The sequence below is a fragment of the Polypterus senegalus genome, chromosome 13, assembly GCF_016835505.1.
Source record: "Polypterus senegalus isolate Bchr_013 chromosome 13, ASM1683550v1, whole genome shotgun sequence".
NCBI lineage: Eukaryota > Metazoa > Chordata > Cladistia > Polypteriformes > Polypteridae > Polypterus > Polypterus senegalus.
The window spans coordinates 154,271,845-154,296,231 of record NC_053166.1 but is presented as its reverse complement, the minus strand read 5'-3'; the positions used below and the strand labels follow the sequence as shown (position 1 = coordinate 154,296,231).

Genomic DNA, 24,387 nt, shown 5'->3' with positions numbered 1-24,387 from the left:
TAACCTCTCCCTGCTCTCCATTAGAAGCCCGCAAGATCGCAGTCTGTCTGATGTCATCACCCCACAACTGGATCACAGTTACTGTCACGCCCAATCCATTATATTACAGTTTTCCCTGCATTTATACTCTTGTCCTTTGCCTGATTGTTTGTACGTTTTTTTTCTGAGGTGGGTACCGTCTTCATCATTCAACTTCTACAAATCTTCACGTAATTAATGGATCACGGCAGGACAAAATATTTCATAACAGTTAGGAGGCTGTTCACTTGGGGGTCTCATTTCGGCTCTCGCCATCATCTGCGTCTGTTGTTCCCGACTGTTTGGAGACGTTCTGTGAATGTTTATCGTTGATCCTTTAACGCTTGGTGTTTCATCATTTTTCTTTTTATATCTGTGCTTAGTTAATTATTGCCATCTTTGTTAATTTTAGGTGTGCCGCATTTGTTTATTTCTGCATTTATTATTTATTTAATCCAACAACCTTTATTTGTATATCACATTTCCATACAAATGGTGTAGCTCAAAGTGCCTTACAAGGTGAGGAAAGAAAAGTTTATATGAAACAAAAATAAGGTTAGGCCATGCTAAATAGCAAAGAATAAAGCGAGGTCAAAAAACCCCAAATGGGCCGGAGAAGAAAAAACAAAATCTGCAGGGGTTCCAAGGCCAAGAGACCACCCGGTCAGCCCCCACTGGACATTCTACCTAACATAAATGATCTCAATCAGTCCTCATGGTTTTCAGGCTTCATGTGAAAGAACTTAATGATGATGGTCATGTGGACATCTGGCCTTCAATCCATCAATGTAAGGACTGCATGGTGCCCTGATGAGGCGGTGGGGGCGCAGAACGGCACCCCAGAATAAAATGCAAAGAGAACAACAGCACATAGGTTGTTTATCACTGGCTTACTGAACTATCGTATTGTGTTTCTGTTTGTGAGTGTGTGCGTTCCTGGCGTCCCTGAATTCCAAGAGACAGATCACTGTTTTAGGACAGTGAGAATCTGAGCGCGTCACGGCCGTGATGAATCACAGTGGTGAATGGGCCCGCTGTTTGTCTGAAGTTAGTGCTGGGCGATATGGAAAAATCATATATCACGATATGGATTATTTTATATCACAATAACGATATATATCACGATATACCACCCACAATAAAGTACGTTTCCAGTTATTCTCTGAAAAGTTTGACAAAAATATCATTGCATACTTTTTTTTGCAACTTTATTTTGAAGTGACATTTAACTGAACTGTCACAAAACCACAAGATGGAGTTTCTTTGCGAAAAAGTTCATTTTTATTCTTGATTATCACTTATATAAAGGGTAGAGTATGCATTGCATAGCGACAAGACATTATCATTCATTTGTCATAGCCTATTTAATGCAATATTTTCTTTAGTAATTGATAAAATTAGGTTAGAAACGATAGAAGAGAAATAGGACGATAGACACTTTTCTATCGTCCCCAAGATATATATCGTCATATCGCCCAGCACCATCTGAAGTATCTCAAATATGCACAAATACGCGGTTTTCTTTACCTTTTTAATCTCTCGTACTCTCAGACCATGCTCTGCAATGTTGATATCGCATGAAGGTGCATGGTGGTCAATGATCGAGCTGTTACACGGTAGGACTCCTGACCAATGAATGAAAGGAGCAGGTGGGTCTTCAGTTTAAAACTCATTCTCGTTTCGGCGATCTCGTCTTTTGTTCAGGAGTTGGTTTTTGTAGCCGAAATGTGTGTGTTTAAGAGCGTTTTGAGCCTACAGCCTTTTACCAGACATGTGGATCATGTGACATGGCTGATTTGAGAGTTCGTTTAGAAGTTTGATACACGGCTGTCTTGGGGCTTTTTAGCACTGTTTCAAATTTCCAAAGTATTGCGAGCTCACTGCATTCTGACAGCCAGCTAACATGCAGGGTGGCGGCTACCCATGACTGTATGAATGTTCCAGGAGTTCACCTGTAGTCTTAAATTCATCTCTTTTGTTTTCTTCGTCTTCTTCTTCTTCTTCTTTCGGCTGCTCCTTTTAGGGGTTGCCACAGCGGATCATCTTCTTCCATATCTTGTTCTGTCACACCCATCACCAGCATGTCCTCTCTCACCACCTATCCATAAACCTTCTCTTAGGCCTTCCTCTTCTCCTCTTGCCTGCCAGCTCTATCCTTAGCACCCTTCTCCCATTATACTCGGCGTCTCTCCTCTGCACATGTCCAAACCAACGCAATCTCACCTCTCTGACTTCACGTTACGATAAATATATGCAAGTCCCTCTTTTGTTTTCCTCCTTCTATGAGGTCACATTGTATGTGTTGCACTCGGTGGTTGTCGGCTCTCACACACACTCACACGCTTGCCCCTACGACTTAGGTGATTCTGGGGCCGTAGGGTTTCTGTAGCCTTTTTATAATCATGGAGTTCTGAAGCTGGTCCAATTAACTGAGCTATTCTTTGGTTTTCTCCATCCCTGTGGTAGGTCTCACAATATTGTTATCTCCGCAGCACCAGCCTCGGCCACATAATTGGAAAAGCAGCAAGAGTTTTCATTCTGTTACCAAGTCCCACGTGGCTTAAAAGCCTAACTGACCTTTTTTGTTGCCTCATAAATCAATGACTTGTTTGTTTGTTTCTTTCTTTCTTTTTCCCTCACAGCCTCATCTGCACAAAATTGTGAACAGCTCTATGGAGCTGGCCCAGTCTGCTAAGGAGCCCTACAACTACTTTTTGCTGTTGCGGGCCTTGTTCAGGTCCATCGGAGGGGGCAGCCATGACCTGTTGTATCAGGAGTTCCTTCCACTTCTTCCCAACTTACTGCAAGGTGAGCTTTCCACGACCTAAAAATGTACACGTGCATGTCTTGAGCGAGGAGGGAATGATTGACTTGGCAGTCTTGACATGTATCACCCCACAACTGTCTCCCCGCAGGGCTCAACATGCTTCAGAGTGGACTGCACAAGCAACACATGAAGGACCTCTTTGTGGAGCTCTGCTTGACCGTTCCCGTGCGTCTCAGCTCGCTGCTGCCCTACCTGCCTATGCTCATGGATCCTCTTGTGTCGGCTCTCAATGGCTCCCAGACGTTAGTCAGCCAGGGTCTGCGCACCCTCGAGCTGTGCGTGGACAACCTGCAGCCCGACTTTCTCTACGACCACATCCAGCCTGTCCGTGCCGAACTCATGCAGGTATTTAAATGTTGGCTTCTGTTATGCCTTTGGTCACCTAACCTGAGGCCTACACCCTCATCTTAAAAGATCAATCTTAGGTTTTATTTTTAACACATTCAGTTTTCAGCAAGACTCCGTATCCTCTTTTTTTTTTTTTTTTTTTCTTCTTTGTCTACCACTGGAGGGCACTGTTTCTTTTGGAATGAACTGCAGGTCTTTCCGTGACGCTGCCAGAAAAAAATGATTGTGGGCATAATTTCATTTTTTTTCTCTAAATTGCACTTTAATTGCTGCATTTTATTTGATTTACTCTGCGTTCTGTTGTGGGTAGCTGCCTCACCAGAAATATTCCCGGTAATGTGCTGCATTACATACCGCCTGAGTTTGCTCAATTTTATAGTTTGAAGAAAGAAAAAAAAAAAAAAAAAATAAAGAAACCTGCAAGTTTTCATGTTAGCATCTTATCTTTTCAGCCCCATCAGCATAACACCATTGTCGTGATGTGCCGTAATTCCATTTCAAAGACCTAGCTGGATTAGGGGGGCTTTAATTCAGATTCTGTACCAGAGCTAGTGAAGAATGGCATCAATTAACCTCATTGGTTTTGGTTGTTGCTTCAGTGGAAGTAAATAACATCCCGCCTCTTCTATTAAAAATGCACATAAATAAATCCTGCATGGCGACGCACGCACAACCTGACTTGCTAGTTTGATGCAATGTGTAGGCTCATTTTTTTTAATCTATTTTTTTTTTTTGCAATGTTTCCCTGCTTGTATTTCCATAAATATTTTATTGCCCGACCTGCTCCAGGAGATTAGGGGCCCTGTTGGAGCCATACTGCACATTACCATTAATGTTACTATTCTACTGTATATCGGTACATTAGTAAAGGAGACTATAAATGACAATGCAAAATGAACAAAGCGTATATTACATTCACATGGACTTGCTTAACCTTGTCGAGGGGTTTACTTACCTTGGCAGTGACATTCATGTCTCTGGTGACTCTTCCTCTGAAGTCAATAGACGGATTGGAAGGGCATTTGGTCATGAGGTCACTGGAAAAGGAGTGTGTGGCTCTCTGTGCAAAAGGACGAGGCTCCTGGGGCTTCCTGTCTTGTTATTTGGTAGCGGGACATGGACGCTCTCCAGTGACCTGAGACAAACGAAGACTGGACTCCTTCGCTACGTTGTCTCCTCAGAGAATCCTTGGGTGCTGCTGGTTTGACTTTGTGTTGCTCAATTAGTCCCAAAAGAGGCATGTGACCTGCATTGTGAGGGAGCGTCAGTTATGGCACTGTGGCCATGTGGCACAATTCCCAGAGGGTGATCCGGTTCACAGGACCTGAGTGGCTGGACCAGGATAAGGGGACACCCACATAACACCGGGCTGCGGCAGATAGAGGGTCATTTCAGGAGGGTAGGACTGGACAGCGTGTCTGCCTATGGGCTTGACATCTGTTTTAATTTGGGAAAATGGTTCAAGGGGGGTCTTTAGAATAAGTGAGCAAAATTCAGAGAGAAGAGGTCCGATACTTCAATAAAATGTACTTATTACACAAACTTATGCTTAATGCAGTGACAATATCAATTATAGCAGCATTCAAGTACATATAATGCAGTAACAATAGATTATAGAGACAAATATATATATATATACACTTATGCTTGAGGTAGTGACAATAAACATTCGAAAACAAAGCTATGCTCACAGTAATATCAAAAGACCCAGAGCCATCATCCTAGACCAGTAGACTGAGGGGGCCCGCTTGTCAGTCTCGTCAGAGGATCAACTCATTTGCCTTGTCAATCGTACCGGGCGGTGCATGCATTCCCCACGGTTGAGCCTCCAAAGAAACTGAGGGCGAAACCTTCCCTTATATACTAATTGAGCGTCCTTGCCCAAAGCGGCTTACGTGCAAGCAGTGTATACAGAAGTGATTAGTTTCAGCGCACACACACCTTTCCATGGGACGCGGTGTTGTTTTGCACTTGGTCCTGGAGACGGCACCTGGTACTAAAAGACACACAAAAATAAGAGCTGTAAAAGCCCTTTGAAGTGAAAAAACAAGTCAGCATAACCCTTTGGCCATCTACCCAGTACATTTCCTTCTTGAAGCTGGTTTTTGCACTGAGCGACCAACGCCCATCTGCTCTCCTGATTCTCTTTATTTCACCTTTGCTTTTTACAGAGAAAATCCCGCTCAATACAGCATCCAGGATCCTGAGCTGTTTTGTCGTATGGTGGGTGCGGCAACATGCTGTACCAGTGCATGCCCCCCAACCTGACCTGTACTTGCTTAACAGACTCTTTTAGAAATTAGTTTTGTTATAATGTGGAGTCTTATACATAACAAAAAATAAGGCTGTCAAAATATAACTGCATAACAGATGAGGAGTTAGCCCAGAAGAGCCTTAACTCCAGTCCAGCTACCCCTCACTGCTAACTGCTCACTTCCATCCTAACAGGCCCCAAACAAGGATAAAAAAATAATTAGAAAGTTCTAAAAAAATAAAGCAAAAAACCCTGCATGGAAGAGGATGACCGTAAACCTCCAGCTTGTGCACACAATGCCAAACAAAGAAACTTTATAAATTAGGATTTATTTAAGAAAATAGAAAAGTAGAGCAAAAATGATTTGCCTTAAAGGCAATCCTAAGTGAACACGTTCCAAAAAAACACAATTTAAAAGCAAAATCATCCAAGAACAAGAGTAGAAAGTCATAAAAAAAAAAGGCAAAACCACAAGAAAAAACGACCCTAACAATATTGCAAATACAACTCGATAATCTGCTGCCCTCAGCTCTTTATACTGAGAGGGTTGGGTCAGTAGCAGTGATGTCAGAGTGGCCCCGCCTCCTGGCGCTCCTCCCACATTGCACACAGGGCATCAGAACATTTAAAGGGAGAGTCAATAATGGAAATACATAAAGTAGGAAGGATAATGACAGTAAAACAATAAACATACATAAATACAGAATCAAACGTAGCAATTGTATTTGTCCCAGGGGGAAATTTAGCATTTTGTAGAAGCTCAATCAATCAATAAATATAACTTAACAGTCAGCAGCCCTCCTTAAATACACAGCAGAATTACTATAAAAAAAGGAGAAACTCTTGACCTAAGATAGAAAGGGCAGCCACAGTCCCAGTGAGGAAGTATAAAGGCATATGGCTGAAGTCTCCAGGCCTCTAAACAAATCCAAATCCTATTATGTGATATCATCTACTGTTAAATTCTGCTCTGTACTTGTAATATTTTTATTTTTATACTGTATTGAGGATTACTTGTGTTCTGTTCTGTGTATTGTATTGTATTGTATTGTATTGATCCTCTTCTTTTTGACACCCACTGCACGACTAACCTACCTGGAAAGGGGTCTCTCTTTGAACTGCCTTTCCCAAGGTTTCTTCCATACTAGGGTTTTTTTTTTGGGGATTTTTTCCTTGTCTTATTAGTACTGTCAAGAGGCATGGCCTGTTAAAGCCCATTGCAGCACTTCTTGTATGATTTTGGGCTACACAAAAATAAATTGTATTGTATATTACTGTAGGTATTAATGAGCCTTGCTAGCATTTCTTGACACACATCTGATGAATAATTCATTGTCCAAAGCAACTTACAAAAGATGCCAACTTAATCGAGTAAATATTCGTCTGGGAGACTGTTTGGGAATGAGTGTTACAAAGCAAGGGTACAAAATTACAATTGAAGAGAACAGAATAATGTTGGGCAGTGAGGAGGGAGTCACCAGTTCAGGTGGAGGTGGGCTGCTTATTCCACCAGCTAGAAGCCACAAATGAAGAGTCTGGATTGAGATTTGCTGTCATGCAGAGCTGGCATTACTAGATGCTGTTGTATGTTATGTCGAGCAAATGATAGCAGAGTGAGTCCAAAGAAATGTTGAGGTACCAACCAGGTGACCCCTTTTCAACCCGTTCTGTCGGATCGAACAAAATAGTCATACATGGGGGCAAAAGCAAAACCATAAACACTAGAGAACACAAAAAGCGTCATAAGTTGCTCGAAAAAGCAGGTCTAGTTCATGGAGCTTCGTTCTTTAGTTATCTGGGGTCCAACTGAGACACATCCATCTTGGAACTTCTGGTTCTTATCGGTCTCTGACTGGAAGTGGCAGAATCAATTGCCCTCACTGTTAGGGTGTTACTGGTAGCAACAGCGCCCTCACTTGTTCTGGTGGGGTGTTGCCTTCATTAGATAAACCTGGAAGGTGATCCTCAGACGTGCGTATGTATATGTGTGTATGTATGTATGTATGTATGTATTGTGGGGTACAGCCCGGACACAGACAGGCAGACATGTTGTTTCGCCACACACGTGTTTATTTACAAAGTCTATATTTACAAAAGTGCACAAACCCAGTGCCGCAGCACCAATCACCCCTTACAGTCCTGGCCGCACTACAATGCCTTGCACAGTCCTCAGACCGCCTCCACTCCTCTCCTCCGAGCTCCGTCCACTTCCACCCGACTCTTGCTGTCGACTGGAGGGAGGCGGTCCCTTTTATCCGCACCTGGATGAGCTCCAGGTGCTCCCCGACAATCTTCCGCTGACACGCCCCAGTGTGGCGGAAGTGCCGGCTGTTCTCCCGGAAGCTCTCCCTCCGGGTGTTCCTGCTTCTCTTCCCCCCAGCACTTCCTGGTGTGGCGGAAGTACTGGGGTCCAGGGTTCCCAAGGCATTGGGGCGCCTCCTGGCGGTGACCATGGGCCCCTACAGGGTGGGTGCTTCCATGCCCTGCACCCGTGGCTCCCAAAGCAACCAGGAAGGCGACCCCCACGTGATTCCAGATGGGCGCACGCCCACTTCCGGTCCTACAAGGTGTCTCGGCCGGGTTGTAGCCCCTGGCATCCCTGACAGTATGTATGTATGTGTATATGTATGTGTATATATGTACAGTATATGTGTATGTGTGTATGTATATATGTGTATGTGTGTGTATATGTGTATGTATGTGTATATGTAAGTATGTATGTGTGCATATATATTGTAAAAGGCACTATATAGCGCCCGACCCGGCACAGACTAACGCAGAGGCACGTGTAAAACAAATAGGCTTTTTATTTTTCTTCCCCCGTGGGCGCACGTCTTCCCCGTGTCCCGCAGGCCCAACACAGTCCCAAAGCACTTTATACAGAGCTCAAACAACCCTTCCTGGCACCACCACTCCTCCCAGGCAACCTCGTCCTCTTCCTCCCGATTCTGGCCTCGAATAAAGGGAGGCTGGCCCGTTTTATAGCCCACCCGAAAGTGTTCCAGGTGCTTGACCAGCTGGTCCTGATTGCACCTCCGGGTGGGGCTGATAACTCGTCCATCCGGGTTGTTGGCTCTCGACAGCACCCCCTAGCGGCCACCCCATCTCCCAATGCTGTGGAGGACTCCATGTCCCATGGAGCCACGTGGGAGACTGGGAAACGAACAACGGCCAGAGAGGCTGCCACCAAGCGTCCCGGCAGAGGTATTGAGCTGTCCATGGTGGCTCCCCCGGAACATATGCAGCAGGGCCGTCCCGGCTGTCCGTCACAATATATATATATATATATATATATATATAGTGTGTGTGTGTGTGTGTGTATATGTATGTATATATGTGCGGTATTATGTCATTTTGCTTTTCTTGTGGCAGGAGTAGCACAGCTATCATAACAGTACATCAAGGAACAAAGCAATGTCTAGAATACTAATGACATTATTATGAACCGCAGTGATAATGTGAAACTCCTAGCTGAACAACTGTGCAGGAGCGTGTCATAAATTTGAGCAAATAGAAGGTGACAGAGACGGCGACAGTCCTGATTTCTTAACAGGCATTGGTGATGTAATCCATTTAAATTACAATGCACAGAAGTGGGCATCAGAAAGTTGAAAGGAAACCAGAAATCTTTTATCCTTCCAGGCAATAACCTAATACAAATCCAAATTTTTATTATTTTAATCTGTTATTTACCCCATGTCTTGAGGTGATGGCCACGAAGCTCAGACTCTTGACTAGTGAATGATGGGGTTGCATCTTCATTTCACAAGCTTGGTCCCATTTGGACGTTCTTCACGTTTGTGCATTACACTGATTTTTCAGGTGTGGTTTTAGACGTTGTGAGCACTTTACTGCACAACCGACAGTGGGTTATGTGACACGAGATTTTTCTTCTCTTTAAAACTGTTTGCTAGTGTTCAGTGGTCTCAGCTGGCCCTTGCTGAAGCCTGCTCTGTCTTTGTTTTTTTGTCAAAACATGTGATGAAAGGAATATTCCACCCAAGAAATATGTATTTTTTATATGGAACGTACCCCATGTAGTTTGTACTGGTGGGTGAGAAAAAAAAAATTAATCTCATGGTTTCGTGCAGAATGATAGAAATTAGTGTAATGTAATGGTGACCTGTTCTGTCCAGTGGGAAAAAATGTCTCTGGGAAAAAAAAAAAAAATGTCACGTAACTGGTGTCTCATAATCCACATGTCTGTTACCCTTTTGTGTGTTTAAAAACCGGCAAATCACTTTTACTTTTTGTTAAAATATTAATGATACTTGCTTCTGGAAAACTCATACAAGATAAATCGGAAAGGCGCATTCCCGTAATACTGCACTTTTGAACTGAATACAGGACTCTTGACCAATGAATGAGGGGGAGAGGCAGATCTTCAATTCTGATGCACAATATTATGGGAATAGGCCCTTCCTATTTATCTGAAGTTGGTGTTGGGTGCGTGTGGGTGGGTACATTATGTGTGGTGTGTTTTGTTATGTTTACAGTGCCAGTGTCTACTGGAAGCATGTGGTCAGTTTTCTGAAGCTGAATGATCTCACTTTTAAGTTGTGAAGTTATGCCCGTGATTCTCACTGCTTCTGCAGATGTCAGCTGCACTCCATTATCCTAATGTGGGTGATTTTGTTTCTTCTCAGGCTCTGTGGCGCACACTAAGGAACCCAGCAGACACCATCTCTCACGTGGCATACCGTGTGTTGGGCAAGTTTGGTGGCAGCAATCGCAAGATGCTGAAGGAATCGCAGAAACTCCAGTATGTAATGACTGAGGTGCAAGGCCCCAGCACTACCATTGAATTCTCTGACTGCAAGGCGTCTGTCCAGCTGCCCATGGAGAAGGTGAGTCTTTCGTCTTAGGGGCTAAAAACATGGAACTTGGGAAGCTCATTTTATTTCGGCACGTTTATTTTATAAGAAGCTTGTCACTTCATGAACTTTCCTATTGGGCATCGGTGCCCTCTGCATGCTTAAGGCAGTGAATGTCCGAAAGGTGAAGTATTTGCTCCCCTTTATTTCGAGCCTTTATAGCACCTTTGTTGTTCACTTCGGGGTGTTTAATTCCACTTCATGCTAGATCTAGGACCAGGTAAAGCCGCTTAAGTGGTAAGGCATCTTACTGTAAATGGTTTCTGTGAACAGGATTGAGAGTTCGAACATATGAAATTCCTCATTTCAGCTCCTGGGCGAGAGGTTCCACTCCAGTGAGCTGAACAAAGCCTTCGTCTTCTCATTCAGACCCTGACTTGGCGATAGGCTGATGCCTTAAAGTAAAGAACCTGATGATTCCCAACCAATTGGGGGGGGCTTTTTATATAAAAAAAAAAGCAGTGCAGCATTCACTAGCGGGGGCTCTTCAAAGGTCACTTTATCTACATAATTTCATATTAACTGTCTAATACGTGAATGATTGGATTTCTGCCTGCAGCAAGTCAACCGATAAAATTTCTTATTTCATGCCCTCCTAAATGAATTTTCCGCTGGGGGTCACATTGGTAAACACAACAGAAGACTGAAAAAAAAAACCTACAGTGTTGAAATTAAAAAAAATAAAATAAATAATAATAATAAATAAAATTCAGCCACATGTGCTTTTAAAACATATACTGCAGTGAGATAAAGAGGTGGGGACGCATGTGTACGTTTATGTGAAGTCATGCATGGGATTATACGTCTTTTGTTTGCTTTTCCTTCAAAATGAACTATTTTCTTTTTTATCTAAAGAGATGGTTTGTCAATAGGTGCCTATAAAAAGTATTCACCCCAAGGAAGGTTCAATTATTGTTATACAAAGTGGATTGAGTTTGGCCTTTTTGGTGCTGCTCGGCAGATGAAGACTCTCTAATTGGTTTATTTCCTTTGTTTTTTCAGTTGCAGCATAGGCAGGTGAAGTGACTTGATTACATATATTATTATATTATATTATTATATATTATATATTATATTATATTAGATATTTCTAGAGCAGATTTTCATACAGATGATGGAGCTCAAAGTGCTTTACAGGATGAAGAAAGAGAAAAAAGACTAAATAAGAAAATAGAATTAGGGAACACTGATTAACATAAAATAAAAGTAAGGACAAAAAAAAAAAAACTCCAGACGGCTAGAGGAAAAAAAAAATCTGCAGGGGTCCCGAGGCCACGAGACCACCCAGCCCCCTCTAGGCATTCTACCTAACATCAGTGACCTCAGTCAGTCCTCGTGGTATTCAGGGTTCACATGGAAGAGCCTGATGATGACGGTCATGTGGACTTCTGGCCTTTAATCCATCAATGTAGGGACATCACGGTGAAACTGGAACAAGAACAGCAGAGAAAAGTAGGGGTTAGTACGGATTTCGGAGCCACCATGAATGATATTGATAATTAAATGCATATACAGAATATCAGGATTAAACTAAAATGAAACTTTGAGAAAGTCATGTTAAAGTAATGCGTTTTTTTAAAGCGCTCCACCTTATTAGCCTGGCGAATTTCTGTCAGTCAGCAATTCCAGATTTTAGGTGCATAACAGCAGAAGGCCGCCTCGCCACTTGTTTTACGTTTAGCTCTTGGAATAATAAGCAGACCCTCATTTGAAGATCTAAGGTTACGATATGGATTGTAAGGTGACAGGCATTCTGAAATCAATCAATCAATCAATCAACATTTATTTATATAGCACATATTCATACAAAAAAATGTAGCTTTACAAAATGAATAGAAAAATAGAAGACACAATAAAAAATAAACATAAGTCAACATTAATTAACGTAGAATAAGAGTAAGGTCCGATGGCCAAGGTGGACAGAAAAAACAAAAAAAAAACTCCAAAGGCTGGAGAAAAAATAAAATCTGTAGGGGTTCCAGACCAAGAGACCGCCCAGTCCCCTCTGGGCAATCTACCTAACATAAGTCAAACAGTCCTCTTTGGATTTAGGGTTTTCATGGAAGGACCTGATGATGATGGTCACGTAGACTTCTGGCTTTCAGTCCATCAATGTTGGTGCATCATGATGCTTTGAGTAGGTGGTGGTGGCGCAGCCCGACTCCACAAAGAAACCGGAAAAAGAAACAGAAGAGAGAGTTGGGGTCAGTATGGATTTTAGAGCCACTGTGAATAGTTATTATGAAGAATTAAACATACAGAGTATCAGGATTAAGTTAAAGTGAAGTTAGGAGAAGGCCGTGTTAAAGTCATGTGTTTTCAGCAGTGTTTTAAAGTGCTCCACTGTATTTGCCTGGCGAATTCCTATTGGCAGGCTATTCCAGATTTTAGGTGCATAACAGCAGAAGGCCGCCTGCCTCACCACTTCTTTTAAGTTTTGTTCTTGGAATTCTAAGGAGACCCTCATTTGAAGATCTAAGGTTACGATTTGGAATATAACGTGTCAGGCATTCCGATATATAAGATGGAGCGAGATTATTTAAGGCTTTATAAACCATAAGCAGTATTTTAAAGTCAATCCTGAATGACACAGGCAACCAGTGTAGTGACATTAAAACTGGAGAAATGTGTTCGGATTTTCTTTTCCCAGTTAGGATTCTAGCAGCTGCATTCTGCACTCATTGCAAGTGATTTATGTCTTTTTTGGGTAGTCCTGAGAGGAGTGCGTTACAGTAATCTAGTCGACTGAAAACAAAAGCGTGAATTAATTTCTTAGCATCTTGCAGTGTTATAAGAGGTCTAACTTTGGCTACATTTAACTCTTTGAGGGCTGAATATTTTTTGCAGGCAACTCACTTTTCTGAAAAGCACACAAAGCAAAGGTTTCACATGTAAATCAACGTAAAACGTCTGTTGCTATGGCTGCTGTCGGTGCCTGTTCAGAGTCTCAGGTGGCTGTGTTGGGGCAGCTCGATGGCCGGTAGGAATATGCAGTGGGCTGGCTGCCTGGCCTGTCTTGTTGTGGCAGTGTGACACAATCTGGTTTGTACCTCTTGTCATCGTAAGTGGCGCTCCTCCCAGGTGAACGTTGCCATAGGTGCATCAGTTACGCAAGCGTGTTCAGCACCACGAACAGCTGAGGATCGATCAGCTGATGCCGGTACCTCACTTTCGTTTTCAATCTCCATCTTCAGATCACTTGCATCAAAATCAGAGTCTGACAAGTCAGAGTCCGATTTGGAGATAATATGCAAAATGTCGTTCACGGAGTATTTTGCTTTGCGCATTCGCTTTCGTATCTCGCAAGATGTCGATGACATTTTAGAGGTTGTTTGCTTTCCGCTACTCATGCATGCGCAGGTAAACCAACAAAGCTAACTTTCCTTCTAGCAAAGAGAGTCGAACTAAAACGTAACGATGAGTTTTATGGCTGATTTACTGTCCTCTACCCCTGAATTTCGACTAAAGTCGACATCCGCCCTGAAAGAGTTAAGTGAAAAAATGCTGTCCTAGTAATCTGATTAATATGTGATTTTAAAATTCAGGTTCAAGTCAATAGTTACCCCTAAATTCTTTACCTCCGTCTTGACTTTTAATCCTAATGCAACAAGTTTATTTCTAATAACCTCATTATATCCATTTTTGACAATCACTAAAATTTCTGTTTTCTCCTTATTAAGTTTGAGAATATTATTACTTATCCATTCAAAAACACAAGTAATACATTGGGGGGTCAGTGAATCAAGAATGTTGGGGTCATCGGGTGCTGTTGATAAATACAGCTGTGTGTCATCAGCATAGCTGTGGTAGCTCACGTTATGCCCCGAGATAATCTGACCTAACGGAAGCATGTAAATCGAAAAGAGCAGCGACCCAGGATAGAGCCTTGTGGAACACCATATAGAATATCAGATGTCTTTGAAGTATAATTACCACAACTAACAAAGAATTTTCTACCTGCCAGGTTGGACTCAAACCAATTTAAGACACTGCCAGAGAGGCCCACCCATTGACTAAGGCGATTTCTAAGAATATTGTGATCAATGGTATCAAATGCAGCACCCAGATCTAAGACGATTAGGGTCACACAGTGTCAGTAGCATGATATGGTCTAAATATTGTCTACATACGGTCACATGAAAAGGTACGTACACCCCATGGAAAGCAGCGACTTTTTCAATATTATCTGAACAGGCAAAAAATAGACTTGGCAAGGGACTTAAAAAGTTCGCCACGTAATATAAAGTCAATCATTCTTCTGTAAGGAGGATAATCTACAGGGAGATTCACTCGAAAGAGGCCCCGAATATTCTGTAATAACTCTCGCTAGGACGAAGCAATCTGAAGGAAACAACGTGCAATATGCTCTCAGTATACCAGCCGGGATGCCCCTGCGTCCGAGCGATGAGGTAGGCGCCGGAAAGCCGTTTGCAACTTCTGGGTACATACCGCCCATACCCCTTCACTCAGTCACTTGACTTCTCATCAGGATGGGTGGTGTACCGTATTGAGCAGCATGTCTTCATGCTGCGAGCCTCATTTAAGTGATGTCAGAATCAACTGGATGATCACGACTTAACGGAAGGTTACTTCAAGCAAAATGGAGCAACGTGTTTCACATCGGCAAAGAGTACGGCAGAAACTGAGTCCTTCTTTGGCAACAGGGTCATTTCAAAGGGGCTTTGGTCACCACGGTCGCCGGATTTGACACCACCAGACTTCTTCCTTTGGGGTCTGCTGAAAGGAGAATTCCATCGGATCAAGCCTCGAACTGTGGAAGATCTGAAGGAAAACCTCTAACATGAAATTGCTGCTCTTCCCCATCCCGAGATGCTTGCCAGATACATTCAAGAACATGGAGAGCCGTTTCGAAATGTGTCTGGCAGAAAACGGAAACCACTTCCAGCATCAAACGTAATGTAATCGATTACACATACGTCAAGGTATAGAGCGTATTTTTTTTGGTTCAGATTGCTCCATACTAACGGGAGTTACCGCAGAATATTCAGGGCCTCTTTCGAGTGAATCTCCCTGTACAAGTGGCGTAGATTTCAGATGACTTCTGATTTTGTTCAGGACTGGACAGCCTAGAAAACTCAGCCCTAAAAGTATGATACTAAAAAAAAAAGTCTCTAAAAGTCTCTAGAATACGGGATTATGGGATCTGCAGATAACTTTTGCAAAAGTTGGTGTCAAAGTGCGTGCATCTACGGTTAGAAAGATTTCACAAATGGGACCTGCGTGGGAGGTGTGCCAGGAAGTAGCCTTTGCTGTCAAAAAGAACATTAGAGCAAGACAATAGTTTGCCATCGCACATCCAGGCCTTCTGGAGCAAATAAGTCAAAGACAGAGTTCTTTGGTCACAGTGACAGCAGACATGTTTGACAACATTTCAGCAGAAGAACCTCATACCAGCTTGGAAGGGTGATGTTGGAAATGTTCTTTTTTTTTTTTCGGTTGCTTTGCTGCCTCAGGGCCCGGGCAGCTTATAGTCATTGAGCAAACTATGAAGAAATCTGCATTATATGAACGTTTGCTAGAGGAGAATGTGAAGCCATCTGTCTCAGAGTTTCAACGTGATAATGAGCCAAAGCACACTAGCTAATCCACCAGGACAATACAATACGATACAATTTATTTTTGTATAGCCCAAAATCACACAAGAAGTGCCGCAATGGGCTTTAACAGGCCCTGCCTCTTGACAGCCCCCCAGCCTTGACTCTCTGAGAAGACAAGGAAAAACTCCCAAAAAAACCCTTGTAGGGAATTAATGGAAGAAACTTTGGGAAAGACTGTTCAAATAGAGACCCCTTTCCAGGTTGGTTGAGCGTGTAGTGGTTGTCAAGAAAAGGGGTTCAATACAATACACAGAACAGAACACAGAGCCCTTTTTTTGTATGGTGGGAAAGGCAGTTCCAAAAGAGACTCCTTTCCAGGTTGGTTGGACGTGCAGTGGGAAATGGCTCCAAAAGAAGAAATGGAGGGTTATAGACCGGCCTGCTCAAAGTCCTAATTTGAAATCCAATTAAAATGTTGTTGGTGGGATATTAAATGGGCATGACGTGTAAGAAAAGAAAGCCCACAAACATCTTGCTACTGAAGGAATTTTGCCTGGAAGGGACGTCACAAATGTCACCGAGTCAATGTCAGAGCCTGGTGGGCAGTTCTGCAAAACTCCTACAAGAAGTCATTTCTGCTCTAGGAGGCAATGCCAGCTTCTGAGGCCACGAGTGGACTTACTTGTTCCCTAGTAGACCATTACATTCCTCGATGTTTTTGTTAAATAATTGATTGAAAAGGTTTTTATTCAGGTACATCATCTTTATGTGTAAGAACTATTTATATGAAGATATACTGTTTTCCTGCACCTTTATTTGTAGGAACCATTTGCATGAAGATCTATGGTTTGCCTTTTCAAGTGTTTTCAAAAAAGTCAACAGTGTCCATGGGGTGTACCTACTTTTTCACATGACTGTACGAATAAAACATGACTCCTTTGCCTTCTATTAAGAGTTCCCAACAGAAGCATGTAAATTTAAAATGGTAAGGGTCCGAGTACTGAGCCCTGTGTGGCACCATATTTAACTTATGAATATAACGATGGAGTAGTGCAAGCACACTTTGGTATATTCGGAAATTGACTTCATCGATATGAACTGAACCATTCAATTTTATTTGTTATTTTCCATTCTGTTTTTCAGAATTGACTGGTTAATGGTGTGTATGTGTGTATTGTCTTTGTCTGTACAAGTGTGCATGTCAGTAGATCATTATACTGTGAGATTTTTGAACTCTTTTGAGATGGTCCTCAACAGGGCGACAGGCCACAATGTTATTGACGTGTCTGTTGAGGGGGTGCTTGTCTGTCGTCGAGGCAACCGCTGGTTCACAGCACCCTACAGGTTCGCAGCGCCACATGAACAACGGCAAGCTCGCCACCTCCTTGTGCAACGCGTCTGTCGTCCAAAAGCTGATGCGGGGAACACTATAACTGGGCCACTGACCTGGCCCCAGCCCTGCCCGTTTGCTGTGCCTGTGTGTAGTAGGGTGGTATCTCCTGCTGCAATAAGTAATCTTGCTGTTCCTTCTTGAAGTTCAATAAAGCGGATTGTTCTGAAATCCTTAGACTCGGCCTCGTCTTTTGGGTGCCAGGCAATCACAATACATAGTAAGGATATAAGACAGAGAGAGAAATCTGTCTAGCTGTCGTCTTGAATGCAGTACCTTGAGGTTTTTAGACCTATTAAATTTTCCGATGATGCTGGGATACTAAAGATAGTTACACATCTTCTTCCAATCTGCATTTTTATTACAAACAGGCTCGCTCAAACTTGCTTACTCTAGCTCAGGGTCACAGGAGGGGCAGCATCAGACCCACACCGGTTCATCTTGGGATCGCCAATTTACCCTAGCATGTTTGCTTTTGTAGTTAGCTCTCCTCTTGGCCAAATCCTGCGTCTGGTCAAGAAGAGAAGTTTTGAATATTAAATGTTTGCTGGAAAGCACGAGAGGGAAGTTTTGGGAAAAGGTCTTGCCGTTAGATGAGATCCAGATTGAGCCTGTTGGACGAAATTCAAAGTCTAATTCCTGACACAAATGCTGTTCCTACTGTGAAGCCTGTTGGCAGCAGAACGGTGCTGTGGAGATGTTCCTTAGCAGCACGGATTAGGTGACATGGCGTAATTAAAGGAATATGGAGGAAACATGGTGCTGAAAAATAGAGTGGAATTTGTTACAGTCTGCTAAAAAATTGAAGGTTTCGAGTTAATTCACCTTTTCAGCAGGACAAACGCGAGTGTTGTGCCTCAGCCTGCGTTCCTCTCCTGGCTTTCGTTCAAATTTATGTCTGATGTCTCTTTTCATTTTTGATCCCTGTTTATGCTGTTTTTGTATGTCTTTACTTATTTTTTCTATGTATACAAGTTGCCTGTGCTATGAAACACATGTTTTGTGGGTGGTCCCCCAAGAGGCTGGGCCAGCTGCCAATCACTGCTGTTAACTGCCCTCTGCCCTGTAAATCTGGAGGGTCTCCCACAGTTCCTGGTGGTGCCCGGGAGTGGTGAATTTACTTTGTGTCTTTTCTTATGCTTTGTGATTGCCTGCATTTACAACAGCTTGGATTCTGTTTTGGGACTTCGTTTGCTTGGGATTGCTGTATTGCTTAGTGCAGGTTCTTTATGTCTTTGTACTCAATGGAGCTTCATTTTATGTCTGAGCATTTTCATTAAGAATAAATCTTTTTATTACTTTCTCATATACAATGTATAGAAAAAGTATTGTAATCATCCAAAATTTTGACCTCAAGATTTTGATGAATCTCAATGTTTCAGACCTCCCTGACTCCGATTTACTTTCTCGTCGGGAAAGTATTGTAATCGTCCAAAAATTAGATTTCGACATTTTGATGAATCCTCGACGTGAGTCTGATTTTACTTTCTCTTAGGGAAAATATTGTAATCGTCCAAACATTCGATGTTGAGATTTTGATGAATCTCGACATTTTTGACCTCCCTGACTTTCTTGTATACGAAGTATAGGGAAAGTATTGTAATCGTCCAAAGATTCGATGTAGAGATTTTGATTAATCTCAACGTTTTAGACCTCCGAGTCCAATTTACTTTCTCTTAGGGAAAATATTGTAATCGTCCAAAAATTCGATTTCGACATTTTGATGAATCTCGACGCAAGTCCGATTTACTTTCTCATAGGGAAAGTATTGTAATCGTCCAAACATTCGATGTCGAGATTTTGATGAATCTCGACATTTTTAGACCTCCCTGACTTTCTCGTATACGAAGTATAGGGAAAATATTATAATCGTCCAAAAATTCGATTTCGACATTTTGATGAATCTCGACGCGAGTGCGATTTACTTTCTCATAGGGAAAGTATTGTAATCGTCCAAACATTTGATGTCAAGATTTTGATGAATCTCTACGTTTTAGACCTTCCTGACTTTCTCGTATACGAACTATAGGGAAAGTATTGTAATTGTCCAAAGATTCGATGTCGAGATTTTAATTAATGTCGACATTTTAGACCTCCCAGAATCTGATTTCCTTTCTCATAGGGAAAGTATTGCAATCGTCCAAAAATTTGGTTGAGATTTTGATGAATCTTGACGTTTTAGACCTCCATGAGTCCAAAAATACCATTTTTGAGATTGGCTGTGTGTGTGCGTGTATGTAAACACGATAACCCGAGTATGCTTTCATTTAGGCCGGCCACATTTTGCTCGCAAGTTTTAGGTACAAAACGTAGATTTCTATCTCACTTTTGGCTATTTCCGCTAACTGGAAGTGGTATTTTTTACTCATGCAGCTGCAGCGTTCGATTTATTCAACTTTAATTTTTCAGTATATTATTGATTTGATTTGGTTTGTTATTGATGGTTCTTTAATGTACATAATACAAAAATATAATCATTGTCTTGCAATTTACTCCTCACATATCTAGTATGTAGTATATGAGAAAGTCGAGGGGAGACTAATTCCAAATTTTTTATAAATATTCTACAATACAATACAATTTATTTTTATAAAGCCCAGAATCACACAAGAAGTGTGCAATGGGCTTTAACAGGCCCTGCCTTTTGATAACCTCCCCAGCCTTGACTTTCTAAGAAGACAAGGGAAAAACTCCCAAAAAAACCCTTGTAGGGAATTATTGGAAGAAACTTTGGGAAGGCTGTTCAAATAGAGACCCCTTTCCAGGTTGGTTGAGCGTGTAGTGGGTGTCAAGAAAAGGGGTTCAATACAATACACAGAACAGAACACAGAGCCCTTTTTTTGTGTCTTGCCAGGTTTTGGTGGTATACACCCCTCTAGCGGGCAGTTATTGGATGTGCTTCCAGAACTTGTTAGCATTTACGTGCTTTAAGTTTTCTAAGTCACGACAACAAGGTCCAAGCAACATCGGGGTGGCTCAAATAAAAAGAAACATGCCCCAGCCTCAGCCCCAATGAGAATCCATGACATGAATTGAAAATGGCAATCGACAAGCCCTGTCCTTAGAATACTGGCTCCGGCTCGTTCGGATGCAAAGAGCTACAAAAATCTAACCAAGGCCAACCACACTGTTTGTATTCTCGGTGTATCACTGGATGCATTGAGCCTAGCATAAGCTTGTTAACTAAAATTACTTTTTTTTTTCCATTTCTGAAACATTGCTCCCTTTTACTCTTTATTTAACAAGAAGGATGCTGAAACAGTGGTTCATGCTTTCATTACTTCCTGAGTTCCATTATTATTGTAATTCCCTGCTCCCTGGTCTCTGCTAAAACTCTCAATTCACTACAATAAATTTGAAACTCTGCTGTGAGAGTTCTTCCTTACAGTAAGCACACTAAGCATACTGGATGACTGCTGTTCCCTTTTACATTGGCTACTGTTTTGTCCTGAGGTGACCCTATTGTCCCCGTCCTCTCACTTTGTTACGTAGACCTGGACAGACTGACCCAAATCCCATCGATAGCCCTTTGTGTGTTTACTCTTGCCACACTGTCTGCCTTGACTACTATTATGGTTAAGTAGTTTCCCCTTTTTCTAATCCTAACCCTACCCCTAAACCCCCTAACCCCACACAATTAGATAAAGGACCAGAATCGTTGTAAAACCTTAAATTGGTTCTTTTTAAGCAACCAATTCAAACTCATTCCTAAATGACATTATGATACAGTCAGGCATTGGTACTACTGCCATTGTTCCCCCTTATGTATTCTTTGTTAAACTGATGGGTTGGTGTGAGTAGTAGATGAGTCGGTAATTTCCTTTTATGGACAATTTCTTCAACCTCGCTACACAAGCGTTCCTCCTTTGAAGTATCAATCAGTAGTTCACTGCAAACCACCAACGAATAAATGACAGTTCCCTGTGATGTAATGAATGCTTGCTTGCAACTCTGAATACTAGAGAGTAGTTGCAAAATAAACTGAAATACTGAAGCAAATTATAGAACAAAAACCCGATCTAAATCCGTTAAGCAGTTCTCTTGTGAAAAGCAGGAAGACAGACAGACGTTGGATTTTATAGAGATAACACAGGTAAAATCAACCGGAATGTTCAAGCAAATTACAGAAAAAAACCCAATCTAAATCCGTGTAGTTCTCTTGTGAAAAACAGACAGACAGACAGCTGTTGGATTTTATATATATATATATATATATATATATATATATATATATATATATATATATATGTATACACTCACCTAAAGGATTATTAGGAACACCTGTTCAATTTCTCATTAATGCAATTATCTAATCAACCAATCACATGGCAGTTGCTTCAGTGCATTTAGGGGTGTGGTCCTGGTCAAGACAATCTCCTGAACTCCAAACTGAATGTCAGAATGGGAAAGAAAGGTGATTTAAGCAATTTTGAGCGTGGCATGGTTGTTGGTGCCAGACAGGCCGCTCTGAGTATTTCACAATCTGCTCAGTTACTGGGATTTTCACGCACAACCATTTCTAGGGTTTACAAAGAATGGTGTGAAAAGGGAAAAACATCCAGTATGCGGCAGTCCTGTGGGCGAAAATGCCTTGTTGATGCTAGAGGTCAGAGGAGAATGGGCCGACTGATTCAAGATGATAGAAGAGCAACTTTGACTGAAATAACCACTCGTTACAACCGAGGTATGCAGCAAAGCATTTGTGAAGCCACAACACGCACAACCTTGAGGCGGATGGGCTACAACAGCAGAAGACCCCACCGGGTACCACTCATCTCCACTACAAATAGGAAAAAGAGGCTACAATTTGAACGAGCTCACCAAAATTGTTGAAAAATGTTGCCTGGTCTGATGAGTCTCGATTTCTGTTGAGACATTCAAATGGTAGAGTCAGAATTTGGCGTAAACAGAATGAGAACATGGATCCATCATGCCTTGTTACCACTGTGCAGGCTGGTGGTGGTGGTGTAATGGTGTGGGGGATGTTTTCTTGGCACACTTTAGGCCCCTTAGTGCCAATTGGGCATCGTTTAAATGCCACGGGCTACCTGAGCATTGTTTCTGACCATGTCCATCCCTTCATGACCACCATGTACCCCTCCTCTGATGGCTACTTCCAGCAGGATAATGCACCATGTCACAAAGCTCGAATCATTTCAAATTGGTTTCTTGAACATGACAATGAGTTCACTGTACTAAAATGGCCCCCACAGTCACCAGATCTCAACCCAATAGAGCATCTTTGGGATGTGGTGGAACGGGAGCTTCGTGCCCTGGATGTGCATCCCACAAATCTCCATCAACTGCAAGATGCTGTCCTATCAATATGGGCCAACATTTCTAAAGAATGCTTTCAGCACCTTGTTGAATCAATGCCACGTAGAATTAAGGCAGTTCTGAAGGCGAAAGGGGGTCAAACACCGTATTAGTATGGTGGTCCTAATAATCCTTTAGGTGAGTGTACATATAATACAGAGAGAGAGAGATGTTCCTTTCCACGTTTTCGCCCAACTCAAGGACGAGTGACTTCAGTGGGGTTCACTCATCACTGCTGTTCGGAGCTCATTAATGTGCTGTGCCACCTCTGGGTGTTTTATTGTCGGGGCCCACCATTGCAGGTTAGCGGTCTTAGAAAAGCCTATTAATGCTGTGGTCCGTTCTTTCGGTTTGGCTGCTGCTGTCGAATACAGAAGTCACATCCAGCTTAGTGTAACGCTGAGTCCCGTCTTGCCGGCTGCCCTCTTGGTTTGCTCTTAGGTTGTGCTTGTGCTTCCTTTTCATACCTTCATGTATTTTTTCTTTTCTTTAGAGGTATGGGACATAATCACACTTGCTTCTTGACTTTAAGTGATTTTCTTTTTGACAATTCAGATGTAGGTCAAGAATGAGCAGCTGCTTAGATTTGCTAGAGTGCCTTGCACCTGCATGTTACATATGCTGAAAAAGCAAAGTGGCGTCTCCAAGTAAATCTCAAATGATACCATTTTTTTTTTCTTTTTTGGAGTGCTTGGGGCATGTGTTTTGTAATTTTTTGCGGCCGGCGTGTGTTTGCAGAAGAGTCTTAATTGCATTCCTCTGTCTCGCAGCGGCGTTTCAATGCGCTCGCGCACGTATTCTCTGCCACTAATGTCATCCGCATCTTTTTGTCTCTGTCGGTAATGACAGCAAGATGGACTTGTTTGTTATTTATAATAAATGCCTCCCGAGCTCGCGTTCTCCTGCCCGCTCCTGAAGGACACTTCGGCGCTCACTCTTTTCCCAGTTGCGCTGACGATCTCTTGGCTACGCGCTGCTCTGACGGCTTTAGAAGCCGTTTGATCCCGAGGGCCCTCTGAAATCCTTTTCCCATTTTAAGGTCAAGCCTCAGAGATGTTTGGTGAAAATGAAATTCCCCTAGAAAAGGCTCCCTGACAAACACATCTGCCGTTTTTAAGGGAAACGTGAGCAAACGTTAGTAATGGTGCAGCGATCAGCGGTGAGCACGGTCCCAGCACTGCTCTAGTGAGCCAAGAAGCCCAGCCTGCCAGATCCCAGGATGAACCGGGAACACGTGCTGTGCATACTGAGAGGCTAAACTTGGTATACTGCAACAAAATAAAGTTGAGTTGCTTCAGGTGTTGTTTGTGTTACTAAATGCACATTGGTAGCTCATTGTGTAAAAGTCTTAACACTGCAGAACATAAATGAGAGTGTAATGTCTGTTTTGAACACGCTTTGTATATACTAAAATGTATTTATTAAAAGTATCCGAGCAGCGCATGAGAAATGAGTACCTTTTTCCTTGCCCTACTTACTACATCTGCATCTTCTCGCAGGCCTTTCGTTCTTAAAGCCGATGTCACATGACTTTTGTCGCGGAGCATGTCAGATTGCCGATCTCGTCGCTGCCCCGTGTCCTATTACAGGACTGAAGGTCACAGCCCATGTCACATTTACCGACTGAGCGAGCTGCGGTCGTCACAGTGGCCGCCCATTTCGTGACTTACTGAGACTCCTTGCCGTTATAAGGAGTAGCGACCTGCATTTCAACAGTTGAGATACAGTGGGTTGAAAGGTTATTCGATCCCCCTACAGTAGACAAAGTTTACATTTCCTGTAATATTTTTCTTATGTACTGT

The 24,387-nt window shown here is 42.4% G+C and overlaps 1 protein-coding gene across 1 annotated transcript in view; it reads left to right on the top strand.

Annotated features, from left to right (window-relative positions):
- Positions 1-24,387, top strand: part of LOC120543357 (transformation/transcription domain-associated protein) — a 186,490-nt gene that overhangs the window by 50,202 nt on the left and 111,901 nt on the right. The window contains exons 19-21 of the mRNA XM_039776392.1: positions 2,661-2,826; positions 2,934-3,190; positions 10,094-10,294. Of these exons, the coding sequence (XP_039632326.1) occupies positions 2,661-2,826; positions 2,934-3,190; positions 10,094-10,294 (624 nt within the window). The remainder of the gene's footprint in view (positions 1-2,660; positions 2,827-2,933; positions 3,191-10,093; positions 10,295-24,387) is intronic.